This window comes from Martes martes (assembly GCF_963455335.1).
Source record: "Martes martes genome assembly, chromosome: 18".
Taxonomy (NCBI): domain Eukaryota; kingdom Metazoa; phylum Chordata; class Mammalia; order Carnivora; family Mustelidae; genus Martes; species Martes martes.
The window spans coordinates 1,809,172-1,836,102 of NC_137906.1; the positions used below are offsets into that span (position 1 = coordinate 1,809,172).

Genomic DNA, 26,931 nt, shown 5'->3' on the forward strand with positions numbered 1-26,931 from the left:
CTTCAGCATCCTGGCTACTTGGACCAACCTTCCAGGACTCTCAGAGACCAGCATGATTCAGACTGAAAGAACAAAATGAAGACAATCTGTATTTCTAAAACATTTGTTTTTAAACAGAGAAAGGACTGATTTTTTTTTTTTTTTAATTTTACTCTTACTCATGATTGATGTGCGGGTGCGGCTGGCTGCTGATCTCTGTGTTGGTGGGTCAGGCTGGCGGCCCAGTGCACCCGCCGGCCGCCCCGGCGTCTGAGAGAGCTTCAGGAGCCACAGAAAGGAAATATTTAAAGTGGGGGAAAGTAGCTGCCTCCTTGTTAGTCGAGGGGTGGAGAATAAGAATAAAATACAGGAGTCAGGGAGAATCAGGTTGCTATAAATCATGCTTTTTTACTCACCTTCCTACTTCAAGCCCATTCTCACTTCTCTGCCTTTATTAGCTCAGGCCTAGCAGAGAACAGATTAAACACCCTCTCCCCACCCTGGAATTCTAGGTGTCCAGGATTCTTCCTTCACTGATTTTCCAAGAAACACTGCAAAGCAGATACAACCTAAACAGATTTCGGTTAGGCTACAGTGCGGTATTCCATTCTCATGAAGTTGCGTTATAATTTAAACGTGTTTCCAAGTAGACAGAACTCCGATGTCAGGTGACGCTGGGGGTATAAGGAAGGACCTGTAGGCTGTTCGGGATAATTACTTACAGAAGGACTCATAGTTATGGGGTTCAAAGCCAGGAGAGCTCCAAGAGGCCCTATTATTTATTTTTACCTTGCTAAGTGTATTAGCGTGTCATCCAAGCTCCCCGTGACAGGCACAGCTTGCTGGCATTCGTAAAGCCTGCAAATGGAAGCAGAGAAGCTAATGCACCGGCACATTTCTCTGGCTGGAGGCCAGGATGCACAGAGGTTTTCTTAATTTAGAACTGACTGTAAACTTGGATGTCTTGCTCTTGGGCCACCAGCCGTGCTGCCAGCATCCCGGGAGGGAATGAGCTAACCCACAGGGGCTACATACCCAAAGCCCTGACTGCTCCCCAGATTTTCCGAAACAAGCATTGAGTCCCGTGGGGATAGCGTCTGTGTCTCTGGGAACCCGCACAAAATGGCAGCTGTCAACATCTGAGGAGAAATGTGAAAGGGACGCCCGGCGTGTCGCCGTCGGCTCCCGGGACAGCACAGAGCCCCCACCTGTGTGCTCCCTTGGGGGAACCACAAGCAGCCCAGCAGGCAGCCTGGCGTTTCTTTCTGGAATCATCTAAATTCCCGTGCTCAAGCTGTGATTCCCCAAATGCCATACCCAGTAAGTCCTGCCCTTCCAAGGCGGACACGTGGCCTGATGTGTCCAGCCTACCCCCAGTCTCTCTACCTGAGGTGTGAGCCAAACACCTCTCCCTTAGGTGACATCCAGAACCCAGGGTGAGCCTTAGACCAGGATGGGCTGGGAGACGTTGGTCTTGTTGCACTTGGCCGTCCACCATTATGTTCGGTCCTTGTTGGTGTGAACCGAGGGGTCATTCACACCCCTTCCTATGTACAGAAAGACAGAAAGAATTGAGGGTCTTAGACTCCAGGGAGGGGCAGGGAGCAGGAGCTGCCTTCTGGGGAAAGGTGGATGGTCTCCATGCTCTGCTGTTAGTGGCCCAAGGGAGCAGCCCTTGTTGCCCTTGGATCCTGAGAACATACTGCCCTGTCCTTCACGTCCTCTCCCAGGATTCGACGTCATCCCCTACCCTTGTATCCTTCCAAAATGGCCCCTGTTTGTTGCCTAACTCAGTTTGGATGGATTTCTGCTTTTTGCAGAATTCTTCCACTGAGACAATGAAGATCCCTTGGCTATCACTTTGTGATACAGGCTTCCATGATTTTTTTTTTTTCTTTTAAAGGGCATCCTTTCAGGGGAAGGGGAAGGAAGATTGCTTCAATAAATACCTAAAACACACACACACCCTGTAAAAGGTAGAAAGAATACATCCTCATTGCGGTTTTCCCCCAAAATACTGCCACATGCTTAATGGCAGAACAGTGCTAGTGAGGCTGTCACTGCTGTTTCCTCCGTGCCGGGCACAACAATAAGGCATTTTAGAGATGCAGGTTCATCTCATCGTCCCTGCAACTCTGTTAGCATTATTATTCCCATTTACAGATAAGGGCACTGCAGCTTGGCTCTCAGAGGTTCAGTAAATGCCCAAGAAGACCCAGCAATTAAATCTCAGGTCTCCCTTCCAAGAATGTCTGTACTCCTTGCCAGTACACAAGCGTTCTCTGGACAATTTTCTCCACGCACTTGGCTCTGCAGGATATTAATATCTGTTTATTTCTGTAGAGTGCTTTTGTTGCAAGTAGCAAAAACGCCAATTTGGACGGACTTCAAGGGTAAGGGAATAGCTCAGTGAACAGAAGTCTGGAATTGAATGAGCTTCAGGGTTGGTTGAGTATCAGTAGCCTTGGCCCCCTTCCTCCTCCTTTGTGTTGACACCTGTACAGACGGTAGTCGCCAAATACAGCCATAGCCACGACATGTTCTGCAGTGTGACCTTGGCCGTCCCCCCATCAGTCAGTGGTCCATCTTCTCACTCCCTTGAGTCTGGTGAGCTTGTGGCTTACTTTAAGCGGCAGCATGCAGTGGAAGTGATGCTGTTCGCCCTCCACGGCCAGGTCGGGAAGGCCATGCAACATCTACCTTGTTCGCTGGAACACTAACACTTGGAGCCCTGAGTTGCCGTATAAGAAGTTCAGCTACCCACCACGTTGTGACTCTCGTGAGGGAGTGAAGCCCTATGAGGAGGCCATGGGGGGGCTCCATCCTTGGCAATCCTACTCTTGGAATCCTCCTAGGGTCTGCCCGACTTGTGAGCGAACAAGCCTTCAGATGATTCGGCTCCAGCTGTCAGGTCGCGTCGTCCTAAATAGACCCCAGACATTGTCGAGCAGAGGCAAACCATGATAACTAGAACGATGTCACTTTCATGCCAGTAACAGGATGACTGGAGCAGCTCCAGACATCATATCTAGACCTGACAATGCCCAGAGCTTAAAGAGGGGCCATCTCCTTCCGTGGTGCTCTCTCAAGGACAGAATGCTTCCCCGGCAGGCATCAGAATGTGTCTTTTTGGTCAAAAGTGAGTCCCATGCCCACCTGGGACAGGAGGAGATAGAGACAACCTCGATATCTATGACAATACTACCTGAGAAAAGATTTCCTGTTTCATTATTGGCAAACACTAGACTATAAAAAATTAAACTGGTCTTTTAACTACAGGACTGCTCAGAAACATTGATGCTAATTAGATCTGTCATTTCCAGTAGGGGAAATCATATGCCTTACTTCTCATTCATATTTACCATGAAGGTCTATTTATTTATGTAGTTATTTTGGAAGAGCACTTAGCTTCCTGGAACTATCTTCTACAGAACAAAATTTGGGGGGGAAAAAACCCAATATAATTAGATACAACCTTTCCTTTAAAATCAGAAACATGATATATGTGCCTGTTAACACACTATCATTTAATATTAATCTAACCAGTGCAATTAAATAAGAACTCTGCCTCCATTTAAATATAGAAATTGGTACTTTTTTCAGAATAAACATACCCAAGGAGGTGAGAAACTTGGGCTCTAAAATATGTAAAACACTGCTGCAAGAAATTGAAGACACAGACCAATGGAAAGCTATCCCATGCTCATGCATAGCTAATATCGTTAAATATTGGAAGAACCAGTATTGTTCTAAATGTCCATAATGTCCGTACAACCAAAGCATCTGTAGATTAGTGCAAACCTTATCAAAATATCAGCAACACTTTTCACAGACCTAGAACAAATAATTCTGATATGTGTATGGAAGCAGAAAAGACCCCAAATAGCCAAAGCCATGGAGAAAGAAGAACAAAGCTGGGGATACCACAATTCCAGATTTCACGGAGGGGGGTGGAGAAATTAGTACTTTTTCCTGCTTGCTAATCTCTCCCATTTTTACTTTTTGATCTTTACTTAGGCAATATGGGATTTAGATCCAATTTATTATGGTTAAACTATTGTTTTTTCATATTATGTTTTTCTTTTTAAGAAGCAGCCACCTTATTTGCATTTTGCTTTGTACTCGAGTTCATAACATTTTAAATTAAATTTTAGATTGGATGGTTTCTGTTCTCACAAACCATTTCTTCATGTCCTGCTTTCCCCATTACCAAACTCCTCATTTAATTCCTCTCTCAGTGGGCTGATGTGCATTTTAAATAATTTGTTTAGGAAGGCTGGTGGATTTTATGCTTTCCGAGCTCTTGCAGAGATGTTACAAGGTCTGTTTCTTTGAAGATGAATCAGAACCTTCCAAGTGTCAAATTCTTAAGTAAACACACTTTCCCTTAAAATCTAGGTGATGTCTTTCTAGTGTCTTCTGGAGTTTAGAGTTGCACAGGACATGTCCAGGAGGGCCTGGTTCTCTTACTTGGACATTAACCAACCTATTCTTTATGCCTAGATGTTTTGCAGAATTTTTTCTTTATTTTTGCGTTTCAAACATGTCATCAAGATATGTCCAGGTGTTGGCATCTTTCAAATTATGTCACCTGATTCATGATAAGCCCTTAAGATCTAGAGCACTAAACTTCTAGGAATTATTTTTATATTATTATATGTTTGGTTATTATTCTATTCTACATCTTCTTGGTTCCTTAGAAATAATGGTTTTCTGTGTATCTCTGTTCTGTGTCCTTTGTTTTATCATCTTCTCTCCAATGCTTTTCATCCCTGAATCCTTCTTTCTGTACGTCAGAGCTAATGATACTTATTTTGCCGTCTGATTCGCTGAGTCCATTTTCTCTCCCGTAAATCCTGCTCTTTATTGCTTCTGTTGTCATTTCTGCGATGACATTATTAGATTTTTAAAACATTACTTCTTATACATTAACTAGTTTCCATCCAATCAACAAACACATGTAAAGCAGAACACCATGGGGCGCACAAAGTAATTGCTGTGTAAAGTTTACTTTTGTCATTCACATTTTTCAGAAGTCCGTTTTCTTCAGTTTCCAAAGTGCTTCATTCTCCTGCGATCTGTACATCTTGAATTCTTTTTCGCAGGTTGCAGACTTTGTGTGTTCATTTCCTCTGATCTTTGTGTACCTGGTGCCCCGGTCTTTGCATAAAGATAAATAATGGACTAGAATTTGCAAGAAACTGGCACGAGCCTCAGTGAGCCGGCAACAATTTTGAGTGTGGGGAGAGCCAGGAACACGGGCAGGCGCCTTGAGGGAAGTTCAGGTATCTCTGTAGGGCTGCTTCTCCGTGAAGGGGAAACCTAGTGAGTCAGGGTCATCCTTTCTTCCGTTTTCTGTTAGACCCGACCTCCGCCCGAAGCCACATCCGGCTGTGTGGCCCTTTCCTTTGCGCTGCTTCCTGCCCCCGTGGTGTGGTTACTCTTGCCCTTGGAAGTTCCCAGTGTGTCAGTGAATGTTGCCCAGTGATGCCGCACAATCACCCCGAAACTCAGTGGCATAATGTAATACGCACTTACAGTGATGTTCGTGGGTTCCCTGCTGAGGGTCAGCTGGGCGGCTCTGCACCCGGCATGAGTTGCGTTTCAAGTCAGTGCCACTTGCTTCCATTCTGGGCCCAGTCCACAGAAACCCACGGAAAGGTTTTTGCACGGAGACGTCATTGGTTCAAGAAGGTGCGCCCAGTGGCGTCTGCTTCTACCCCCTCCTCCCCCCTCCTCTAACGTCTTACTGCCCAAAGCAAGTCACCCGGCCAAGTCCTACACCCCTGGAATATACCCAGTCATAGGCCAAATGGGGGAAATAAGAATTTGCTTTGCACTATTCACATGATAACCCCTAGTTCTTCTCCGGTGTGACGGTTCGCCGGGGCAAAGAGCTTCTGATGAAATGGCCTTGGTCTGTCCCGTTGCCATTCTGATGCCCTCGCATCCCCAAATCCGGCAGGGCTGGTGTGTTTCTTCCAGAACCCTTCATCTCCACTCCCTCCCTCCTGACATGATCCCAGCCTGCCTTTTGAAGTATTGCTGTGAAGCCGCCGATTTTATGGCCTCAGTTATCTTGTTCCTATAAAAGTGTTTGTTTATCTTTAGCTGATTAAAATTTCATAGGCAACAAATAAAATTTTAAAAGATGAGGTCGGGGTATATAATTGAATCCTATAAATGTAGCATTGCATGGCGTAGCTCTGTGCTCAGTTTGTGATGGGAGAGGGCGCGCCACCTGCTGAGCGTGTGACCTGGGTATTAAGAGGGAGAAGCTAGAGCTTAACTGCAGTCAGAGTTTGTCGTCTGGTGCCTAACTCGGAAAGTGAGACCCCTTCCCCACTGTGCCGTCTCTGGGGTCGGGTTACTAAAACAGCTGCAAATCTTAACTCGTGCCTTACCTGTGATCGGTGAGGCCAACAGAAGGACGCGGAACTGACCCCAGTGCCATATTAGTGATCCGGTTACTAAACAGGGGACCATACAGCCCAGCGAAATGTTGTATTTGTGATTCGTTAGTAAAGCAGAGTGCTGGGCCATGTGGCTTCACCCAGGCAGCATTCGTGATCTGGTTCGTGGACAGAGAGCCGTGGCCTTCACCCTGGACTCCTGTCTGGCTAATTTCCTGGAGGAGGAAGGTCTCTGAACTGCGCGGGGTTTCCTCTGGTAACTAAAATTGGGTCAAGGGTATTCTAACTAATTCTGGATTCTAAGGGAAAAAACACCACCTTCATTTCCATTCTCAGCCTCGGAACAAAGTACCTTAGTTCTCTTAATTTTCAGCCACTGGTGCTAATAGTCTGTAGCTGGGAAGGGACACTCGGCCTCACACTGTCATTCTTCCCTCTGGCTTCGGCATTCCTGTTTCTTTTCTGTCCTCCGTTCCGCTGGACCCATTCAATTTTGGTCTTTTGATTCTTTCTTATTGTTGTTCCTCTTTTCAGGTTTTTGCTTAAACTCGTTAGTTAGCATACAGTGTACTGTTCGTTTCTGGTGTAGGATTTAGTGATTCATTACTCACATACAGCAGCCCGCGCCGGTCCTAACCGGGGCCCTGGGTGTTAACGCATCCTCCGTAGCCCAGCCCCGCCGCCGCCGCCGCCCTCCGGCAGCCCTGGTTTGTCCTCTGGAGTTTAAGAGTCTGTTTTTTGGTTTGCCTCTTTCTTCCCCTGTGTTCATCAGTTTTCTTGTTTCTTACATTCCACATGTGAGTGAGATCATACGGTATTTGTCTTTCTCTGACTGACTTATTTCACTCAGCGCAACACCCTCTAGCTCCATCCACATTGTTGCAAATGGCAAGATTTCATTCTTTTTGATGGCTGATATTCCACTGTGTGTGTGTATGTGTGTAAACACATACACACACACACACACATACACAGAGACACACAGACACATATATACACACATGCATGCACACATATGCACCCACATGCACACATATATACACATACGTACACACTGACACATACATAACATACTTACATACCACACCTGCTTTCTCCATTCATCAACTGATGGACATTTGTCTTTCCATAATTGTCTTTCCATAATTTAGCTGTTGCTGACAATGCTGCTGTAAGCATCAGGGGGCGTGTATCCCTTCAAATCAGTGGTTTTTTTGGTCCTTTGAGTAAATACCCGGTAGCACAATTGCTGGACCGTAGAGTAGGACTTTTTTTTTTCTTTTTTCGACTTTTTGAGGGACCTCCACGCTATTTTCCAAAGTGGCTGCACCAGCTGACACTCCCACCAGCAATGTGGGCGGGTTCCCCTTTCTCCGCCTCCTCGCCAGCATCTGATGTTTCCTGAGTTACTAACTTTAGCCATTCTGACCGGTGTGAGGTGGTATCTCGTTGTGGTTTTGATTTGTGTTTCCCTGATGATGAGTGGTGTGGAGCATTTTTTCATGTGTCTGTCGGGCATCTGTGTGTCTTCTTTGGAAAATCGTCCATCCGTGTCTTCTGCCCATTTTTTAACTTGCTTGTTTTGGGGTGTTGAGTTTGACCCATGCTTTATAAGGCTTAGATGCTAACCTTTTTCAGGTCATTTGCAGATATCTTCCCCCATTTTGAAGGTTGCCTTTAGTTTTGTTATTTGTTTCCTTTGCTGAACAGAAGCTTTTTATCTCGATGAAGTCCCAGTAGTTCACTTTCACTTTCCTTTCCCTTGCCTCAGGAGACATATCTAATAAGAAGTCGCTTTGGACAATGTCAAAGAGGTTGCTGCCTGTGTTCTCCCCTAGGATTTTGATGTTTCCTGTCTCACATTTAGGTATTTTATCCATTTGGAGTCTATTTTTTTTAAAGATTTTATTTATTTATCTGACAGACAGAGACCACAAATAGGCAGGGAGGCAGGCAGAGAGAGAGGAGGAAGCAGGCTCCCCGCTGAGCAGAGAGCCCAATGCAGGGCTTGATCCAGGACCCTGAGATCATGACCTGAGCCGAAGGCAGAGGCTTTAACCCACTGAGCCACCCAGGCGCCCCTTGGAGTCTATTTTTGTGTGTAAGGAAATGGTCCGGGCTCACTCTTCTGCATGTGGCTGTCCTATGTTCCCAGCACCGTTTGTTGAAGAGACTGTCCTTTTCCCATTGGACATTCTTTCCTGCTCTGTTGAAGATTAGTTGGCCATAGAGTTGTGGGTCCATTTGCGGGTTCTCTGTTCTGCCGCATTGATCGGTGTGTGCGCTGGGGAGGACTTTTTAGTCTTTACCCTGCATCTGGTCACATTTCCTTCATCCGTTGTGCATCACGTGTTCTCCCTTCTTTGACTGCGGTGACCATCCCTGGATTTTATTCAAGCCATCCTTTTGCTCAAACTTCCATATGCAGTCGCGGCCCGTTTTCTGAGTATTTCTGTTCGCCATGCTTCTTCTCGTGCATGGGGACTTTCCTCAACGCCCTGACTGTCTCAGCCATTTCTTAAGACACCGTGTGCTCGTTCTTCCGTTCTGCCAACACTGAGCTAGGGCTAGCCTTGGCGAGGCGCTGTAGGAATGAAACCACCAACAGGCTACATCTCCGGCCTCAGGGATCTTCTGGTCTATTGGACAGAACAGAAACGCCAGCAGGCAATTTTCCTACACCGTCGTGGATGTGCTGATAAAGTCGGGTGTGGGATAACATGGATCTCACGGGAGGGGAAGCACACCCAACCTCAGGGGACCCAAAAGGCTTACGGGAAGAATGTCAGAGATGGTGAGGCCTAAAGGAGGGGTTGGTTCAGAGGAGGACACAGGCCAGAGCACGGGTCCCGGAATCAGCAGCCTCTGGTGCCCAGGAAGGTCAGCACGCAGAGGAGTCAGATGTAGGGCTGGGAAGGGGCAGGATGTGATGGCAAAGCCAGATCACGGAAGGACTTAAGGAGCTGTGTTGAAGAGCTTAGACCCCGTGATGAAAGCACTCGGGAGTCCTTGGAGGGTTTTCATCAGGTCACCTTGGCTTCTGAGATCTTGTTTCACAATCAGCGCGTGTATCCAGAAAGGCCCCGTCCGTGCAGACGGGATCAGAGGACAGCCAGGTCTCATCCGTTGCTCCAGACGAGCAGATCTATAGTCCTTACCTGCATTCACAAGCGGTTGCGCCCGGCTCTTCTCGCCTAAGTCCCAGCCCATCAGAAAGGGCTTTTCTTCCTATCTGAAGAAAGTCACTAAGAATTACCTGTCTGGGGTCCTGGGCGTGGGGAAGGGAACGCTCCAGAACGAGACAAGTGATGCAGTGACATCTCGTTCTGTTGCTTTGCTGAATGCCAGACGGAAGCTGTCAAGAGAATCCTAAAAGCCTAAGTGACAGTCTTTAAATGAGAAAAAAAGCAGGTGTGCTGCAGGCACGAGGAGCTCCAGTCCCTGCTCTCAGACGGGATTCGGGGCCGGCCGACAGCGGCTTGCAGCCCGGAGCGGAGATGGATTCCGTGGGCCTAAACACAGAGATGATGCTGGGTCTCTCCGCATTAACAGGCCTACCACAATGATGGCGTGTAGTTGTATTACCTGGCATTTTTCATTAAAAAGATTTAACATTCTTACTTTGTTTGATACTCCCCAAATCTCTAGGAGGTGGCTTCTTACGATGATTGTTATTCTTATCTCCTTCTGACTATTCTGATCATTTTATTCGTAGTATTATTGTGATCTATTAAATGGAGAGAGAAACACATTCCAAGCTAGTACGTGACCTGCTGGATCCAGCTGGAGAGTGCCGGAATCCCTCGATTTTATATGAATGTATATATCCCTCAATTATCATTCCATGAGTCTGCGCGTGTAGGACATTTCTATCAACCTCTTTCTGCATTTATTCGCAGAACTCAGCTGATTAATCTCATTTTCTAAAGCTGCCACAGTGGGCCGTGAAGGAGGGGCAAACAGAGAAACAGACCCAGGACCTGAGCCTTACCTGTGTGGTGCCCGACCAGTGACATTGGACCGAATTACCTTCTCCTGCAACAACACAACCCGGGCACAGGCCAGCAAAATGTGTGACGAACAAGGAGCTGTGCATTTTAGACTAGAAGGAGTTGTGTCCGCAGAACAACCCAGGATAGAAATACCACCGTGTATGTCGCAAGGGAACGGAGCACTGAGGAACAGAGGAGTTTAGACACTTTGCCGGGTCACGCAGCCACTACATGACAGTGTCTGGGGGAAACCAAGGTCATGGGACTTTTCTCAGAAGTCCTACTGGGGCCTCACATGCACACGCAGACATGCACACATATGCCATCGCGGACACAGACACGCACGCACGCTCACACCGGGTTTTCATTACATCTTCACCTTCATTCACATGCGTCATGAACTACTTCACTTTAACGCCGCGGACCCCTTGGAGCCTCACCACATCCCTTCGGGTGTGCACAGGGGAATTGCGTATGTGTTTTATTCTCAAGAGTTGCTGTGAGGACTCAGACCTCTTTCTCTGGCCTCCTGCTTGTCTCCGATTCTCCCACGGGATCACCCTCAGATACCGTAGACGTCACACACCTCCCAGGGCTGGCGTCGAGTGGGATCCCTGTGGGCCTCTGCCGGGCTCTTCCGGGAGCCATCACGCTCTACCCTCGGCCCCCAAACTGGACGGTCCAGTAAACGCCCCCCGCCACTTGACAAACCACAGCAGCCCCCATGTCTGAACTCCTGAAGGCGAGACGGGCTCTTCCCAGACGTGGGGGAGCTCTTAGCAAAACGCCTTTATTTGCCCAGCCAAACCCAAACATAAACCTCTTTGTTGCTCCCGTAACAAATCACCACAAACTCTGTGGCTTAAAGCAACGTAAACATGTTCTCTGAGCGTCCTGGAGATGAGCGTCCGAAACCGGTGTCGCTGGGCTAACATCAGGGTGTCCACAGGGCTGAGCTCTTCCTGGCGGCTCTGGGCGGGGGGGTCATCGTTTCATTGTCTTTTGTGGCTTCCGACGACGGCCTGTCCTCCGGCGTGTACCCTTCCTGCATCTCTAAGGCATCGCTCTTTCATTGTATCTCCTCAGCCGTCGTCCTGCGTCCAACCTCCCTCGGCCTCCATCTTCTAAGGACCCTTGTGATTACATTTCGGGCCCCACAGAGCGTCCAGGATAACCGCCCCATCTCAGGGTCCTTAACTTGGTCACATCTGCAGAGTCCCTTTTGACCACATACAGGAACTGATTGGCAAATCCTGGGGTCAGGATGTAGATCTCTTTGGGGCTGCGACTCAGCCTTCCACAAAACCCACTTCTAGGAGGGCCACAAAGCTCTCTGGAGGCCTCCCAGGCCCTCCCTCCGGTGGGACACACCACGCTGGTGGGAAGGTCCTGAGAGGAGTGAATTATTAGTCAGTCTAAGGCTCCGATCACCGTGGCAGTGGAGAATGGGAGCAGAGAGCTGTTGATGTCCTTCCTCTCTGAGCCGCACTCCGATATCTCACCTTTCATTTTACCCTAGGGAAGGCGCTGCGGGGCAGGGATTATGTCCGTTTTAAAGAGCGAAATGTTTTCCTGATTCTTGCCATGAGCCGTATTACTTACAGAACAGTGTGCCCTCGCTCCCTGCCCTCCAGCCCCTCCAGCCCGAACCCCAAGCATGTGCCTGCCTCAGGGCCTTGGCACTTGCTCTTCCCTGTACCTGGACTGTGCTCCCCACAGAGAGCCGTACCAACCACCCTCACCCCCTTTATGTCTCTGCCCAAATGGCCCCATCCCACAGGGACTCCCCTGATGCCCTCATTTAAAAGTGAATCACCACCACCACCACCCGCCCCCACCAAGAACTCCCCAGCCTCCTGCTGGCTTCCCTGGACCCACCACACACCTCACCATCTGACATTCCGGTCACTTCTTTCTTTCCGTACTTTCGGTCTGTCCCAACAGTTCTCCTTGAGGACAGGGAATTTTCTCTCCCCCACCCCCTGATGTATCCCCAGTGTCTAGAATAATGCGTACCACTCACTGGGTTCCCGATACATATTTGTTGAATAAGTGGGGGGAAGCATACAGAGAACATAGATACCTGAGCCACAGTCAGATATCTGACCTTCCCCTGTCCCCCGTCACAGGGGAGTCTGGCTGGCACGTCTCAACAACCGCCCCGGGGAGAGGGAGGTGCGCGCCCCAGATCCAAGTTCAGCTTAAAGCAGCAGAGGGAAGCAGAAGGCATGTGCTCCGTCGGAAGTCATCAGTCTCACTCCCCTGCTCCTCGTCTCCGGCCGCGTTACTGAACCTCTCTGGGCTCCAGCATCTTCATTTGTGCCATGGGCATGAGGGCCTGGCCTTCCTCCGGGCAGTGCCCACGGGAGGCTCCAGGGAGGCCAAGTGGGTCGTGCACCTGTCGCAGAGGAAGCTCGCCCTCCATCTAACCTCTCCTGCTACCTGCTCCCACACAGTCAGACGGGAAATGAGGCACTGGACATCCAAAGAGTCTGGTCTTACGGGATGTCTTGTCTCAGATTTGCAGCCGGGGGACCTGTCAGCGGGCACCGGCCCCAAGCCGCTCGCTTGCATTCAGAGTGGTGAGTCTGTTCCGCAGCACAGTTTTCTCCACATCAGCCATCCACTGAGCCACGTGTCTGCTCTGTAGGTCTGGCAATTAGTGGAAACTTCCTTCTGGAATGTGGCAGTAAATGGGTACACCATCTCAGTTCTGGTGTGGTGCTAGGGCTTCCTCTTCTTCTGCGTTTCTTTCTGTTTCTTTCCTCTTCCTTTTTTCTGCGTCACCACTGCATTCTGGGGTGTGTCTGCAGCCTCATGTTAGGACCCAATCCCCGTGTGAACCCCAACCCCATCCTACCTTCCGTAGGACTACAGAACACCGTACACTCCTCCTCGCTGTCCTCGTGCCCCTCCACGTCAAGTGTGGAGTTGATGGATCCATCACAGCCTGGCACCCGCTGTTGCTTCTCAGGACCTCCAGCCGCCTCCCATGCCTGGGCCCAGCCTGCTCGTCTTGTCCAGGATCCAGACGCGTCCCCCTTTGCTCTCAGTGGGGAGGGGTCGCACAATGCCTTGCGTTCCAGTCTCCCTGTTCAGGTCTCCATGTGGGAAAATCTTGGAGCCCGGAAGGACTCTGGAAGTCCCCCAGGTTACACGGGTGTCTCCTGTCATTCACCTCCAGACACCGTTGGCGGGCTGATGGCAAGATGCACCCTTTCTGGGGGGAAGGCTGCTTATTAGACCATAGCGTGGGGCCGGGCAAGGAAGGGAAGGCACAGGCGGGAAACTGCAGCTCTAACGACCGTGTGTGTCCTTGCTGCATTGGTGCTCAGCGCACACTTGACAATGGCTCTGTTTTTACAACGCTCTGAGAGAGACGCATGAGAGCACTCAGTCATGTGGGGAGAACTCTGGCTGCCCGAGATCCTGTCCAGACGTCCCAGATGACAGGAGTTGCTCCCATGGCAAACGGTACACCATTCCCGCCATGGTTGAGGAGCTCTTAGCCCACTGATCCGCGCAGCTCTCTCTTGGAACGATGATGCCTTTTGCAGATGGGAAGAGAAAAGAGCAGGAGCGGGCGGTGTTCTAGAGATCATCCGGCCCGTTCTCCTCTCCAGAGAAGGAACTGTGTCATCCAGTTAACCTCACGCCTTCTGCGATGAGTGAGTTTGGATCCACGTAAAATCTGGTCGGAGAAGCCGGGTCCCCCTTGCAGTCCTTCCAGAGCAGACCGCCCGGCAGAGAGCAGAGGACTCTGTCGGGTATGTCATCTCATCAAGAATTCAGGGATCCACTGAAGACTCGAGCACCCCCGAGGTTCCTGGCACAGCAGGAAAACACATTCAGTTACTTGGCTTCGCGCACCTTGCAACGAGAGAGAAGCTGAACGTGGGAGGTCCCATCACACTGGGGCTCTTCCTCGTCTTCTGTCAGATTTGGGGTTTAGGGCCCTTGCGCAGGGGGAAGGCATGTGAGACAGACTGCTTGGAACAAATGGAAGATTCAGGCTTACTCATTCAGCAAGCATCTGTCTGCCTCGGTCGGAGCCGGGCTCTGTGATGGGACCGACTGTAGATACTGTGTAAGGCACGGCGCATGCCTCTGCCTCTAGCCAGGGGCGGAGACCCCCAGACAGACAAAGAACTCCCCGGGGAAGAGCCGCGTCCAGGAGTTCCCTGGGGAAATTGCATTTGTGACCAGTCTCCAGGTGCTGCTGGTGCTGCTGGTCCAGGAAACATACTTTAGAACCTCCGGGCTCGGCTAAAGAAGGTTGTGCAACAATCTTAACCTTGAAAGGGCCAAGCGTCCTGAGCAAGAGAGAATCAGCATCTGCAAAGTGGCGCCTGGGACCCCAGGAATTGCAGACGGAGCCCGGGGATACCCACGGCCAAGACGGCCCCCCGGTCTCCTCTCTGCAAGTCCTGCAAACTCCCATTCACTTAGAGGCGCACAGAATCAGTAGCAACCATAATGCTGGACTCATTCCAACGTAGCGTGCCCGAGGAGTAGGATGCAGAGGAGGAACTGGCCTCTGAAAAGTGCATCAGGGAGGAATTGTAGAAGATGCCTGTTTGATGCTCTTTGATATTTTAATCTTTAAAAGCAATGCAAGGCATTTTAGATCATGTTTTTTAAAAAGCAACAATAACAGTCTGGGCACAAAGGGAATGGACTAGAAGAATGAGAGGGGAAGGAATCAAACACTTTGCAGGATTAAAACCGACACTGGAGAGAAGTAGAAGCAGAATTAACAATGGGGGAAAAAATCAGGGATGTGGAATACAAAACCAAGAGAAGAAAATGATCAGAGATAAGGTGGGAAATGTGGAAACAATGGGTAGAGATTTTAGAATCTTGTGTGTTCCAGAGGAAGGGACCCATCCGACGGAACAGGACCAAGACAGTAATCACAGCTGTTGTCCAGAAATAACGGAAACAGAAAATGGCATTGGTGTAAAAATTAAAAGTTCCCTCACGAAACTCCAGCCGAGATCACTGCAAAAACACATAACTTAACACAGTGTGAAAAACATTATTAAAATTTCATGGATAATGCGATATTCCTACTGGTGTCCAGAAGAAAAAAGAAATGATCATCCAACTAAAAATTTAGAGCAGCCCCCGACTTCTTTGCTCCTCCCCCACATCAGACCATAGACGATCCAGAGAAGTTTCGACAGAGCTTTGAGGGGAAGATTTGTGTGATTCTAGAATTTTACACCCAGCTAAGTCTTCTGTCATAGGAGATGCTGGGAACAAAGTATTCTCAGATTGTAAGAACTCAGAAAATGTAGTGTTCACAAACGCTTCATTATCAAACTATTTTTAAAAGTTCTCTTAGCAGATATTTGGATGAAAATCAGGGTTGGGACAGTCACAGAGAAAGGGAAATGAGCACTGAAATCAATTTAATACAGTGAAGTGTCAGTAGCTGTTATAAATTTTGTTGTAAAATTAAATGCAGAAGCCAAATACTATTCTAGGAAAAATGCACATGGTAGGAAACGTGTCATAATAAATCTCCAATTAAACTTACCAAGACTATAACGTGTTGGATAAGAGGTTGGAAATAAAGGTATTATAAACTTTCTTATCATTTGCAAGGAAAGATGAGAAAATGCAATTTAAGTTTTTTGAATTTAATAATATAAGAAATTATGGCTTAAGTAATGCACTTGATAAATGGAAAGATATCCGCCAGTATAATCAAAACTAGGACAGCCGTAGGTTTGGGGTTTTATTTTTTATTTTTTGCAAAAGACAAAAGGCAAGGAAACCATAGAGAAAGATGAAGTCCAGAAAGCAGAGGATGAAATTTAAAAAGTAAAGCCAAACATGTTTATGGAATATAAAATGTTATTAGCCTCCACCGTTCGAAGGTAAAGAATCTCCAGTTAGATTTTTTTTTAAATCCAACTTTATTCTCTTTATAAGAGACAAGAGACATTCTCTTTATAAGACACATGCCTTTTTAAAGAGACAAGTATTTGGAGCACCTGGGTGGCTCTGTTGGTGAAAGTGTCCAACTCTTGATTTCAGCTCAGGTCATGGTCTCAGGGTCCTGGGATCAAGCCCCCTACAGGGCTCCATGCTGGGTGTGGCACCTGCCTAAGGGTCTGTCCCTCCCTCTCCGTCTGCCCCTCCCCCTCCTTCTCTAAAAATATTCAACAATAAAATAAAAATAAGGAGACATGTATTTAATACAACACAGTAAATTTAAGAACCAAAAGGGAGATAAAAATTTAGCAGAACGTCCACTCAAAAAGAAAAGCATAGCCATCTTGATGTAAAAACAGATTTATTTTCAAAGAGAAGGCACTTAAATTTTTTAAAAAATTACTTTGGATTATATATATGCCTGATAAATTTAGTATCATTTGACAGCACAGGTGATCTGAAAAATAATTTGATATATATTAAAACTTTAGGCTCCTAGGTTTTTTCTTTGTTTTTGAATTTTTATTTATTTTGAATTTCAGTATAATTAACACATGGTGTTATATATAGTTCCAGGTGTACAGTATCGTGACTCAAAAATTCTATATATTACTTGGTGCTCATCGTAATTATACCCTTTAATCCCCTTCACGCAGTTTGCCTACCCCCACCCCCACCCATCTCCCCTCTGGTAACCACTCTATTGAAGAGTCTGGGGTTTTCTGCTGGTCTCTTTTTGGCGCTTGAATATTTGTTTTAATGACCGTGTATATTGATAAAAGGTGTACTACAGTCCTGTACCCAGTTCCCATGGGCAGGTTTTCCCCCCACACTACCAGGCGATTCTCCAGCATCAGCTGGGTGTCCTACAGTTCAGGGTGATGCTGACCTGATCTACCTGGAGATGATATCGTTCCGGAAGTGGAGGGCTCGACCCACAAGACGGCCCTCCACCTCAGGTGCCCGCTGCAAGTCCAGACCGTTACCCACACCGACCGGCTGCCTGTTTTGAGTCAGAGGTTCCCGGGACGCCCTCCTTCGGGTTCCGTTAATTCGCTAGAGTGGCTCACACGACTCAAGAAACCAGTTTAATCACTAGATTACTGGTTTATTGCAAAGGCTACTAACAGACACAAATGGATGGCCAGATAAAGAGACATATCGGGTGAGATGGCAAAGGAGTTTCCGTCCTCTTGGAGTCTGGGCACATGGAAGTGTCCTAGCTTGCAACACTGGCCATTCCTGACCGAGTCACCCTCCAGTCCCTCTCTCCTCCCTGGAAATCAGGGGGTGAGACTGACGGTTACAACCCTCTGTCCAGGATTGGCTCCCCTGGCGGGCCACTCTCCATTTGGCAGGGACTTCCAAAGGTCACGTCCATAGCATAAACTCAGTTGGGGTTGAGAGGGGCGTGTGAATAACAAGACACCCATTTGTGGCTCAGAAGTGATTGCAGGAACTGAGACAAGAGACCAAATATGTAACAAAAGACGCTCCCATTGCCCTTATCCATTCCAGGAGTTGGGGGCGGGGGGGGGGGGGGCTGTGAGCCAGGAACCGGGAACCATAAAGGGAAGACCAGAATGTGCATTTACTGTACGTCACAGTTCAACTTACACCCATTCTCTAACGGAGGCTGCAGCCTGTTTATCTTGATGTCCTCCCAATGCCTCTCCTGGGCTTTTTCCTACTCCATACCCTCTTCCTTTCTGATGACTTTGATTGTCATTTGTATGCAGATGACTTCCAAAGCCATATCGTCAGCCTGGATCCAGACCTCCCTGGGGCTGTTCTGTTGGGCTGTCCCTCAGGAGGTTCCTGATGTGCACACAACCAGAATTCATCGGGTCACCTTTCTCCCTGGCCTGTCCTTTCTCTGTTCCCAGCCAGCTGACGCCGCGCGGGCGTCATCCTGATGGGCTCATTCTCCTTCACGCGCCGCACCCAGCGGTTCATGAAGTCTTGCCGATCGCGCTCTTACGTGGCTCCCTTCCGTGGTTCTTCAGTCTCTGTGGCACCATAGCCCACTGGTCAAAAATGATTGAAGACGACCATTTAGGTGACGAAAGCAAACTTTCACACTTCATGAAGCAGGCAGTTTGCATTCGGAGAATGCAAAACGGGGCAGAAGACAGGAAGCTTCACTGGGCTAATGCATGAGGAACAAGGCAGAGGAAAACTGGCTCTGCTGGGCGGGGACACACACGTCAGCCCTGCTTGCGGTGACAGGGACCAGCACTTACAAGGACGCAACATTTATCTAAGTTCTGGTTTGCTCATGTGGGACCCCAGTGGCTTCCTCTTGGACCTAGAACGTTAGGTCGCCACCACCACGGTTTCTAAACCTGTTGCTTCAATACCCTCCTCTCGGGTCATCTTGCCCCTTATACACCAAGGATACTTTTTCTCAAGTTCAAACTCAAGCCATTTCTCCAGTGAAAATCCTTTGAGGGCACCCAGGCTACCTAAAAGGTAAGACGAAGCTCCATCCCTCCGGCCACTAAATCTAGAATCACCACCTGACTCAGCAGCGTTATTCGCAGTAGCCGCAAGGCGGAGGCCACAGGGATGAACCCGCGTGAAATCAGCCAGTCACAAGAGGACAGACACCGGGCGATGCCATGTACGACGTGTCAGACTGACGTTAGACTGTATAGGAACTAGACCGTCGACAGGAAGTGGCTGCCAGGGGTTGGGCGAGCAGAGAGGGGCCGGGGGAGATAATGTTGAGTGTCCGTGGAGTTTCAGTTTAGGAAGAACAGATAGTTCTGGAGACGGATGGTCGAGCCGGTTACATGAAGCGTGGATGCACTTGGTGTCACAGAACTGAATGCTTGTTCGGATTGACACCCTCCCCACAGCCGTCCCCTCACCCCCCACCGCCACCTGCTGCTCCCAGTCCTCGGAAGAACGCGACGTACAGCCGTTCGTGGAACGCGTTGGCTGTCACCCCCTGGGCCTGGTGTAGTCACGAGTCGTGGCCGCTGCATCCTTCTCCCCTCCCTCCCCTCGCCCCCTCCCCCTGCACTCACCTGGCAGACCCTTCTCCTCTCGGTCTCGGCTGGCGCGCCTCTCCTCCAGGAAGCCCTCAGCACCTGCTGCCTTCGCAGGGGTTCCCAAGCCACCCCGTGCGTCCCCTGTCGTGGCTCGTAACACGCTGGATTAAAACCACTTCTTGGCTTGTCTTCGGAGAGCGGGATGCACGTCTCGCGCACCTTTGCATCTCCGTCAGGGTCTGGCGTGGGGTCCGCCTCAATGACTGTTGATTGAGTTCAGAGATCAACCTTCGCGCACGAAGGAACAGCCTCATTTGAGAGCTACAGGACTCTCCGTAGACTTCGATGTGTTACCCGTGGTCTCCGGCGCATCAAGTAGTCCCCAGCGAGTGAGGTTAGAGGAGGGAACAGAGTATAAACGCGAGGCTACCTAACGTGATTAGTGAGGGAGGAGAGGCTCGTGGAGATGCTCGTGCGGTTGACCCTGCAGAGACACCGTCATGGAAAACTTCTGTTCCCGGGAACGAGCAGTCGTACACGCTGCACTCTTTAACCATGATCCGCCACCAGCAGAATAAAATAAAAACCCAAGCCTAGAGGAAACAAGCAGGATTATCGATACAAAATGGGATATCAGAAGTACTGAGAGAAATTTCAAACTGTGATGCGAGCGCGTATGGTTACGTGCTAATCTTCTGGCTGGTTTTCTAAAAGAAAATGCGTAATTCCAAAACGGACCCGAGAAAAATTAAGAAGCTACAGGAGTGATGATGGAAGGAACGCTTGTTGGCATTTTGTCTACAGTGTTTGACAGTGTGATGTCTTTCAGACTTGTAAGAGAGATCTATTCCGACAACATTGAAAACTTGGAATCCTACTTAATTAATTTTGTTTAAATGTTAGTATCCTGTTATGAAACGATGACCCAGATGGCTGAATCGAAGGAAAATAGAGATTTCTGAGCTCTGTGTCTTGTCTTCACTTTGCCAGACTCTGGCTGATTCTTTTACCTAATTTCTGATTTTCAGCAAATTCTCAGCTGGTGCGGGTTTCTCCAGGTCCCTTCAGTGGTCTTCCAGGAAATACTTACTCATGTTCCCAGAGTCTCCTTGATTTTGTCCCTCTTTGTCTCTGATTGGGGCATGCTGGGCAGGAGTGTGTCCAAATTGTCTCGTCTGGGACGTCCACCACCCTCACCTGGCCCTTGCCCAGGCTTCTCACAGCGCCCGGGCTTAAAACCACGTGTCCCCCCATCAAATCTGAGGGACAGTAAGACAAAAAAGACGGCAGGTCGACCCTACGTGTGTCTCATAATTCACTCTACGGCCAGTAAACTATGATGCAGAAAACAAATCCACTTCACACACCCACTGCACTGGTTCTTTCTTCTGTAAATGGCTTTGAACTGGAGTCATTTAGATTTCCAGCAAATTACAGTGACCTCGTTTCGTTTGTTAGAATAAGGGCATTTTTAAAGCAAGGCAAGGATTGCTCACAAAGAAAGCAGAGGGAGAAAAATGTCTAGAACTTCCTTTCACTGCGATCCAGACTGACTTAAAATATTATTCTGTCTTCACTCTTGGCTGAGTTATGCTGCAGAAATCCCAAAGTCTTCGTGGCCAGCATGAGGGTTTATTTCTCTTAAATCACATGCCCTTTGTGAGTTGGCCCCATGTTGTATTTTTTCCCGGAGCCAGAATGAAGGAGCAGCCCCTACTGGGTGTGAGTGGTTTTGTGACAGAAGGGGAAAAAAAAAAAAAAAAAACAGCAGCACACAAGATGGCTCGGAGACTTGCCTCCGACATCCATCGTTTTCATATATGACTTTCACTGGCATTTAATTGGCCAAAGCCTTCCGTCAGTGGGCCGGGAAATAGAGAACCCTCGCGTGTTGGGGAAAGAAAGAACTGGAAATAATAAAACATATTACAGCCCATACTTCTGCTCACAAATACTCATTTCCCTCTCTTCAGCCACAAAATATACTCCTCCCTCCCCCAGGGAAACACCCAAGAGCCCCATCCAATTACAGCATGTAAGACCCGAGCCTCAAGACCTAGAATCTCACGATGTACCGTAAATCTGGGTGCGGCTCCTCCTGATCTGGAGACTTTGTAAATGAATGAATGAATGAATACATAATCCACCATCACCACCGCCACACTCGACATATAAGGGCAGAACAGACTCAGGCTAACTATCCCCAAACAATCCCATCCAGAAGGAAGGAGGAAAAAAAAAATGGCAGACACACAGCATTCAGAATTTTAGAAAAAATTCTACACTCCTGCTGAACAGACCTTGGGGTGAGCACCGTTCCTTGGTTGGACCCTAGTTCCGCTCCCTGGAAGCCGCTCTTGCTTTCACTGTATGATTTCAAGCCCAGTTCCCGGCATCAGCACCTGGGACACCCATCCTTCGCGCCGCTCGGCTAGTGCGCGTCTGATCAGGGCAGTGGACGCCAGGGCTTGCCTGCATCCTCCAGAGTTTGTTCTCCTAAGCGCTCGTTCCCATAGAAGGTTGGGAGCCCGAAGATCACCTTGAGTTTTGAACAGTCATAGAGTCTTCTAATCCCAGGCCGTTGGCTCCTGCCCAGGATCCCTGTTTCAAAAACATAGTCATTTTTTAAAATCTCTTTGATTTCAGTAGTCTGCTGCTGATAGCCGCATCCACAATTATTTTCTCTAATATTCTAATAATTTTCTCTAGTATTCTCGAACATCCACAATTATTCTCTCTAAACTTAATAACCGGTTTCTTCAGAGAGTCACTTCACATATTCCGGGGTTTTAAAAAGGAACACTTAACGGTGGTTTTGTTATAGAGCATGTCTCAGTTTTATCTCTTCCTAGTTGAAAGTGAGAAACAATTGCTTCTTTCTGTTCTGTAAGACCAGGAATTTCTGGGTTTCTCTATTCCTGGCTTGCAAACCAACCAATTCTTTCCTGAATTCATCTCTCTTTTTTTTCCCTTATTTTTTTCTAAAAAAAATTGAGATACAATTCACATATAATATTATGTTAGCTTCCTATGTATGATTCAATATTTATATATATATTGCAAAAAGATCATCACAATAAATTGAATTAACATCCTTCCCCACACATCCTTGTAACGAGAACTTTTACGACCTTCACTTCTGGTTTCAAATATGCAATACCGCGTTCTTAACTGTAGTTACTGTGCTGTACGCTAGATCCCCAGAACTCGCTTATTTTAGAGCTGGACGTGTGTACCTTCGGGCCCCCTTCACCCATGTCACCCCCTGTCCACCCCCAAACCTGGAGCCCAGCAGTCTGTTCTCTGTATCTGTGAGTTCAGGGGTTTGGGGTGGGTTGGTTGGTTTCAGATGCGATAGATGAGTGAAATCATATAACCCTCGTCCTTCTCTGTACACTTGTGCGCCGAGCTCACCTTCTCTTGAGGCACCCGTCAGAGGAGACCAGTTGCAACCGTTGCTGTTCCCCAAACTTCTTACCTAAAGCCACAAACTGCCTTCACACATATCTGTCCTTCAAGCCCCCGCAGGCGAGGACTTACTGAATGTTGAGTTTCTGCATGACGTACATGGGTCTTTATCTTTCCAGTCTCCAGTAACGTTTTTCTCATTTCCTACCACTTGGCGCTGGAACGTGATATTTTAGAAAGTTCGTGAGGGAAGCCTCCCACTTCCGTGCATTAATTACTGTCTCATTGGCTTCAGCCAGGTTAGCAAACAAGCCCCGAGTCTTTGAGGCTGACCGTGCCGGAGGGCTCTCCTTACGCCCATCGCCCTCCCTGCGTGGGGTGTCGGCGGGTCTCCTGCACTTGACCCTTGTTCCGGGGCCCAGGCGGAAGGACCAGCCCCCACGTGGGACGTGCTGTTCTCACAGCGGAGGGCAGGCAGCACCTGGTCGAACCACATAATGGCTCTTAAAGCTTTTCCCTGGATGTGGCATCCGTGACTTCTCACATTCCATCGGCCAAGAAAGCGATAGGACCAAACCCGATAGAAATGGAGGGAGAGAGTATAATCGTCTCCTCAGGACAGGGGAAGCTACACCGGCCCTTCGCTTCTCATCCTCATAAACATGGCTTTGAACTTGCATTTTATCTTGTTAGAACAAAGTATGTACTTTTTCTTGAGATTTATCTATTTATTTGGGGGGGGAGGGCAGAGGGAGAGAGAGAAGCCGACCGTGTACCCAAAGCGGGGCTGGATCCCATGACCCTGAGATCATGACCTGAGCGGAAACTCAGAGCCAGACGCGTAAGCGACTGAGCCGCCCAGGTGGCCCGGACAAGATACGTATCTGGAAAGCAGGACGGGAACGGCTGGCTTCTTGGGAGGTGCGTCATCGTTAGACACACGGGCATTGTCTGACGTGTGACACAACCCCAGAGCACGGGAGGTGCGCTGGGCGTGCGGGGGGCACAGCAGACGCGGTGCGAGTGGGAGGCCAAAGGAGCGGGTGGCATCTTCTTGCCCAGGACTCCCCGCTGCGGCGGGTGCCGCACCCGCTGTGTCCCCGCGGGGCCCCCTGCCGAGTTCCCGCGCGCGTGCTCGGAGCTGCACGTGCCGGACAAACTGCTCATGGGCCGCCCGGCCAGGCTGGGAGAAGCCCCGGGCGAGGAGCTCTGGGGCCCGAGCTGGGCTCTCGAGACTGTCTCACTCCTGTCTGTCCCCGCAGTTCGACATGCAGAGGATAACCCTGGAGGAGCTGAAGCTCATCCTCTACCACGCCTTCCGGGACCACCTGACGATGAAGGACATCGAGAACATCATCACCAACGAGGAGGAGAGCCTGCAGGAGACGTCGGAGAGCTGCCAGACGGAGTTCGAGGGAGGTAGGTGCCCCCGCTTCGGCTTCCTCCCCGGGCCGGGCTCGGCGGACACCGTCGCGCCGTCCGCAGACGGAAAGTGCTCGCTGTCGGGCTGCAGCGCCTCGGTCGAGAACCCAGCACCGAGGCTACGGGGTCTTTGCTGCACGGACGCCGCAGGTTATTTACTTTCTTTCTGTTTTTTCCCCAAACCCTGCATTTTTGCGGGACCTCGGGTGACCCTGTCACTAGCGACCGTGTCGTCCCTCCCGGGGTCCTCTGAGGTCTGGGATTGAATGTGCAGCTTTGTGGTCGTCCCGCGGTCGTCCACTGGACGACCACCACACCTGCCGAGGCTGGCGGCGACTTGGATCGAGTCCGGTGGCTCACTGTGCGACCTTGGCCGCCAGGGTTGCCTTCTCCGAGCGTGCATCCTTGTCTAGAAGCATCAGGATAATTCCCCCCACTTCTCAGGACCGTGAGGAACGGCTGACCTCTGTGCTCTGCTGCCCGAGGGCGCGGCTCAGAAAGATCCCTGTCCGTGAACTTAACCACGGAGTTTCCGAAGAAACAAGGTTTTCCTGGGGCCAAAGTAGAGACCCATGAGAGGCCATTTTGGGGGCTCAGGAAAGAAAACTTAAGAAGGAAAAACCCATTTACCCGATCCCATAATTAGTAGGAAGTTCCAGGGACGCTGGAGAATCGAATCCCTCTTTCCGACTTTGAAGACTGGAACGGCTGTAACGACGCCGACGCATCGAAAAAGAACGTTTTTGAGTTATATGAAAACATGGTATCCGGCAACCGGCCATTTCTCACGCGTGCGGTGCTGAGATTTCTTAAAGAGGTCAAACTATTATTTTCTGTTCTTTTTTCTGACGCTTAAAGAAATCAGTGTACACAGTGGGTGAGCTGTCACGTGGCCACCAGAATAGCACTGGGCTGTCCGGTTTTGGAGCTGCCACGGTCCAGCGGCGGAGCACTGTGGCAGGGAGTCTGCTCAGGGCGGGGTTGGTCCAGGTGGCCACAGTGGCTCATTCAGCCCTGCGCCCCCCCAGGTCCTGTCTGGGTGGCTTCATGTGCAGGATTAAAGGCTGTGACAAGAGGAGACAGGAGGAGACGTTCATGGTTCGTGCCCCGACGGGATAAATGAAATTAACTCAAGCCTGGGCAACAGGGCCTGGTGGGTGGGAAAGGGCCTCAACCTGAGAGCAATGCCCCTTCCGAAGACATTCAAATTTCAATTTTTCAAAACTGCTGTGAATGGCAAAGGTGGTGGTACAGAGGCTGCCTTGGCCTTGGCGTGCACGACCCCTGGGCTGTAGCATCAGTGGCCATATCTGGAGTGGGAGCCACAGGAGAGCTGGACGGTCAGTCAAGGCCATTTGCGGCAGGATTTGGGGGCGGTGATGACTGGGAGCATGAGTGGGGGGAGGCAGGCAGAGGGGGGAGGAAAGTGTGGCTAAGTTTTCACTGGCCTCCCCTGGTCCCGTCTGGGTTTTCCCGGTTCAAATAATGGAGGTGCCGGGGGCTCCAGCAAACACTCCTGCGTTTTTCTGGGCATTTCGTTCTCCATAAGGGCCTTCATTTGTGGATCACTGTTTTGTTCAGAGAAACGCCACAAGTCTTAGTAATTTGGGAAAGGTCAGACTGTGCACGGGGAAGTCATCTGAACTCTAAGCCGTGTCTTTTTATTGTTCAAGCGCTCACACGTTAGTAAAGGAAGCGACTGAGAAAGGGGTTTTCCAAATCGAGGTCTCACCGCATCTGCTTTAACTGATGCGCACGTAGAGCGCTGACAACAGCCACCGTTTCAGAAACCAGGGGGCAGGGGGCGGGGGGTGGTAATTGATAAGTTCCAGTCACTGCACTAAATGCTTTAAACTTTGTGGTCTTATTTAGTAAAAGAAACATTGTTTTATAACATTGTTTTTTGGAATGACCTGTGCAACCTTGGTTACGTAATCCACTTTGCTTGTGTTCACATCAGACAGTTGTCTTCTGTGTATGTTTTGTATTTTAAATATTAATGTTTGGCCCCAAATGCAAGCTCATTGCTTTGTGGTCAGGTGTTTTCCAGTCTTGGGTAGGATCAGAGTCACTGGTGGATTTATTTAATGCCCACAGCCCTCTCCTTGTTCAAGAAGGGGCTTCCTTGATTGTATTTATGGGCAGAGTTGTCCAGGAAGAGATGCCACACAGGCACTGAGGTCCCCCCCCCCAGTGCCCTAGGACTAGAAGAGTCCATGTGAGGCCCCATGGCTGACCTTGACCTCCTCACTTCCCACCCAGGGAGCGCTTCTCTCCTGTTCGTTAAAACTTTGCTGCAGCAAGTGCTGAACCCATGTGAGTCAGTTCGGATTGCCGCCGGCAGATCCGTGGGGACTGGGAGTCTGGCCCTCCTTTGTGTCAGAGGAAGGAATCCTTCAGAAAGAAAAAACCTTAAAGTATAGGTCTTTGCCTTAAAAAGATGAAAGGGCACACCCGTCTCTGAGCAAGGAAGGAGGTGGTCGGTGAAACTGATGTTGTGTTGGGGGCGCCTGGGGGCTCAGTCGGTTAAGCCTCTGCCTCCGGCTCAGGTCATGGTCTCAGGGTCCTGGGATCGAGTTCCGTGTCGGGCTCTCTGCTCAGTGGGGAGCCTGCTTCCCCCTCTCTCTCCGCCTGCCTCTCTGCCTACTTGTGATCTCTCTCTGTCAAATAAATAAACAAAATCTTAAAAAAAAAAAAAAAGGCAGCAGATGCTGTGTGGCAGAGGTGGAATTTAAAGAAGGTCACATCAAATAGTTCGGAGCACAGCAAGGTTAGGGT

The 26,931-nt window shown here is 49.3% G+C and overlaps 1 protein-coding gene across 1 annotated transcript in view; it reads left to right on the forward strand.

Moving 5' to 3' along the window:
• CALN1 (calneuron 1) overlaps positions 1-26,931 on the forward strand; it is a gene marked incomplete at both ends in the record, with an annotated part of 455,986 nt that overhangs the window by 419,680 nt on the left and 9,375 nt on the right. Inside the window, one exon of the mRNA XM_080829863.1 lies at positions 23,994-24,150. Within this exon, the coding sequence (XP_080685989.1) occupies positions 23,994-24,150 (157 nt within the window). The remainder of the gene's footprint in view (positions 1-23,993; positions 24,151-26,931) is intronic.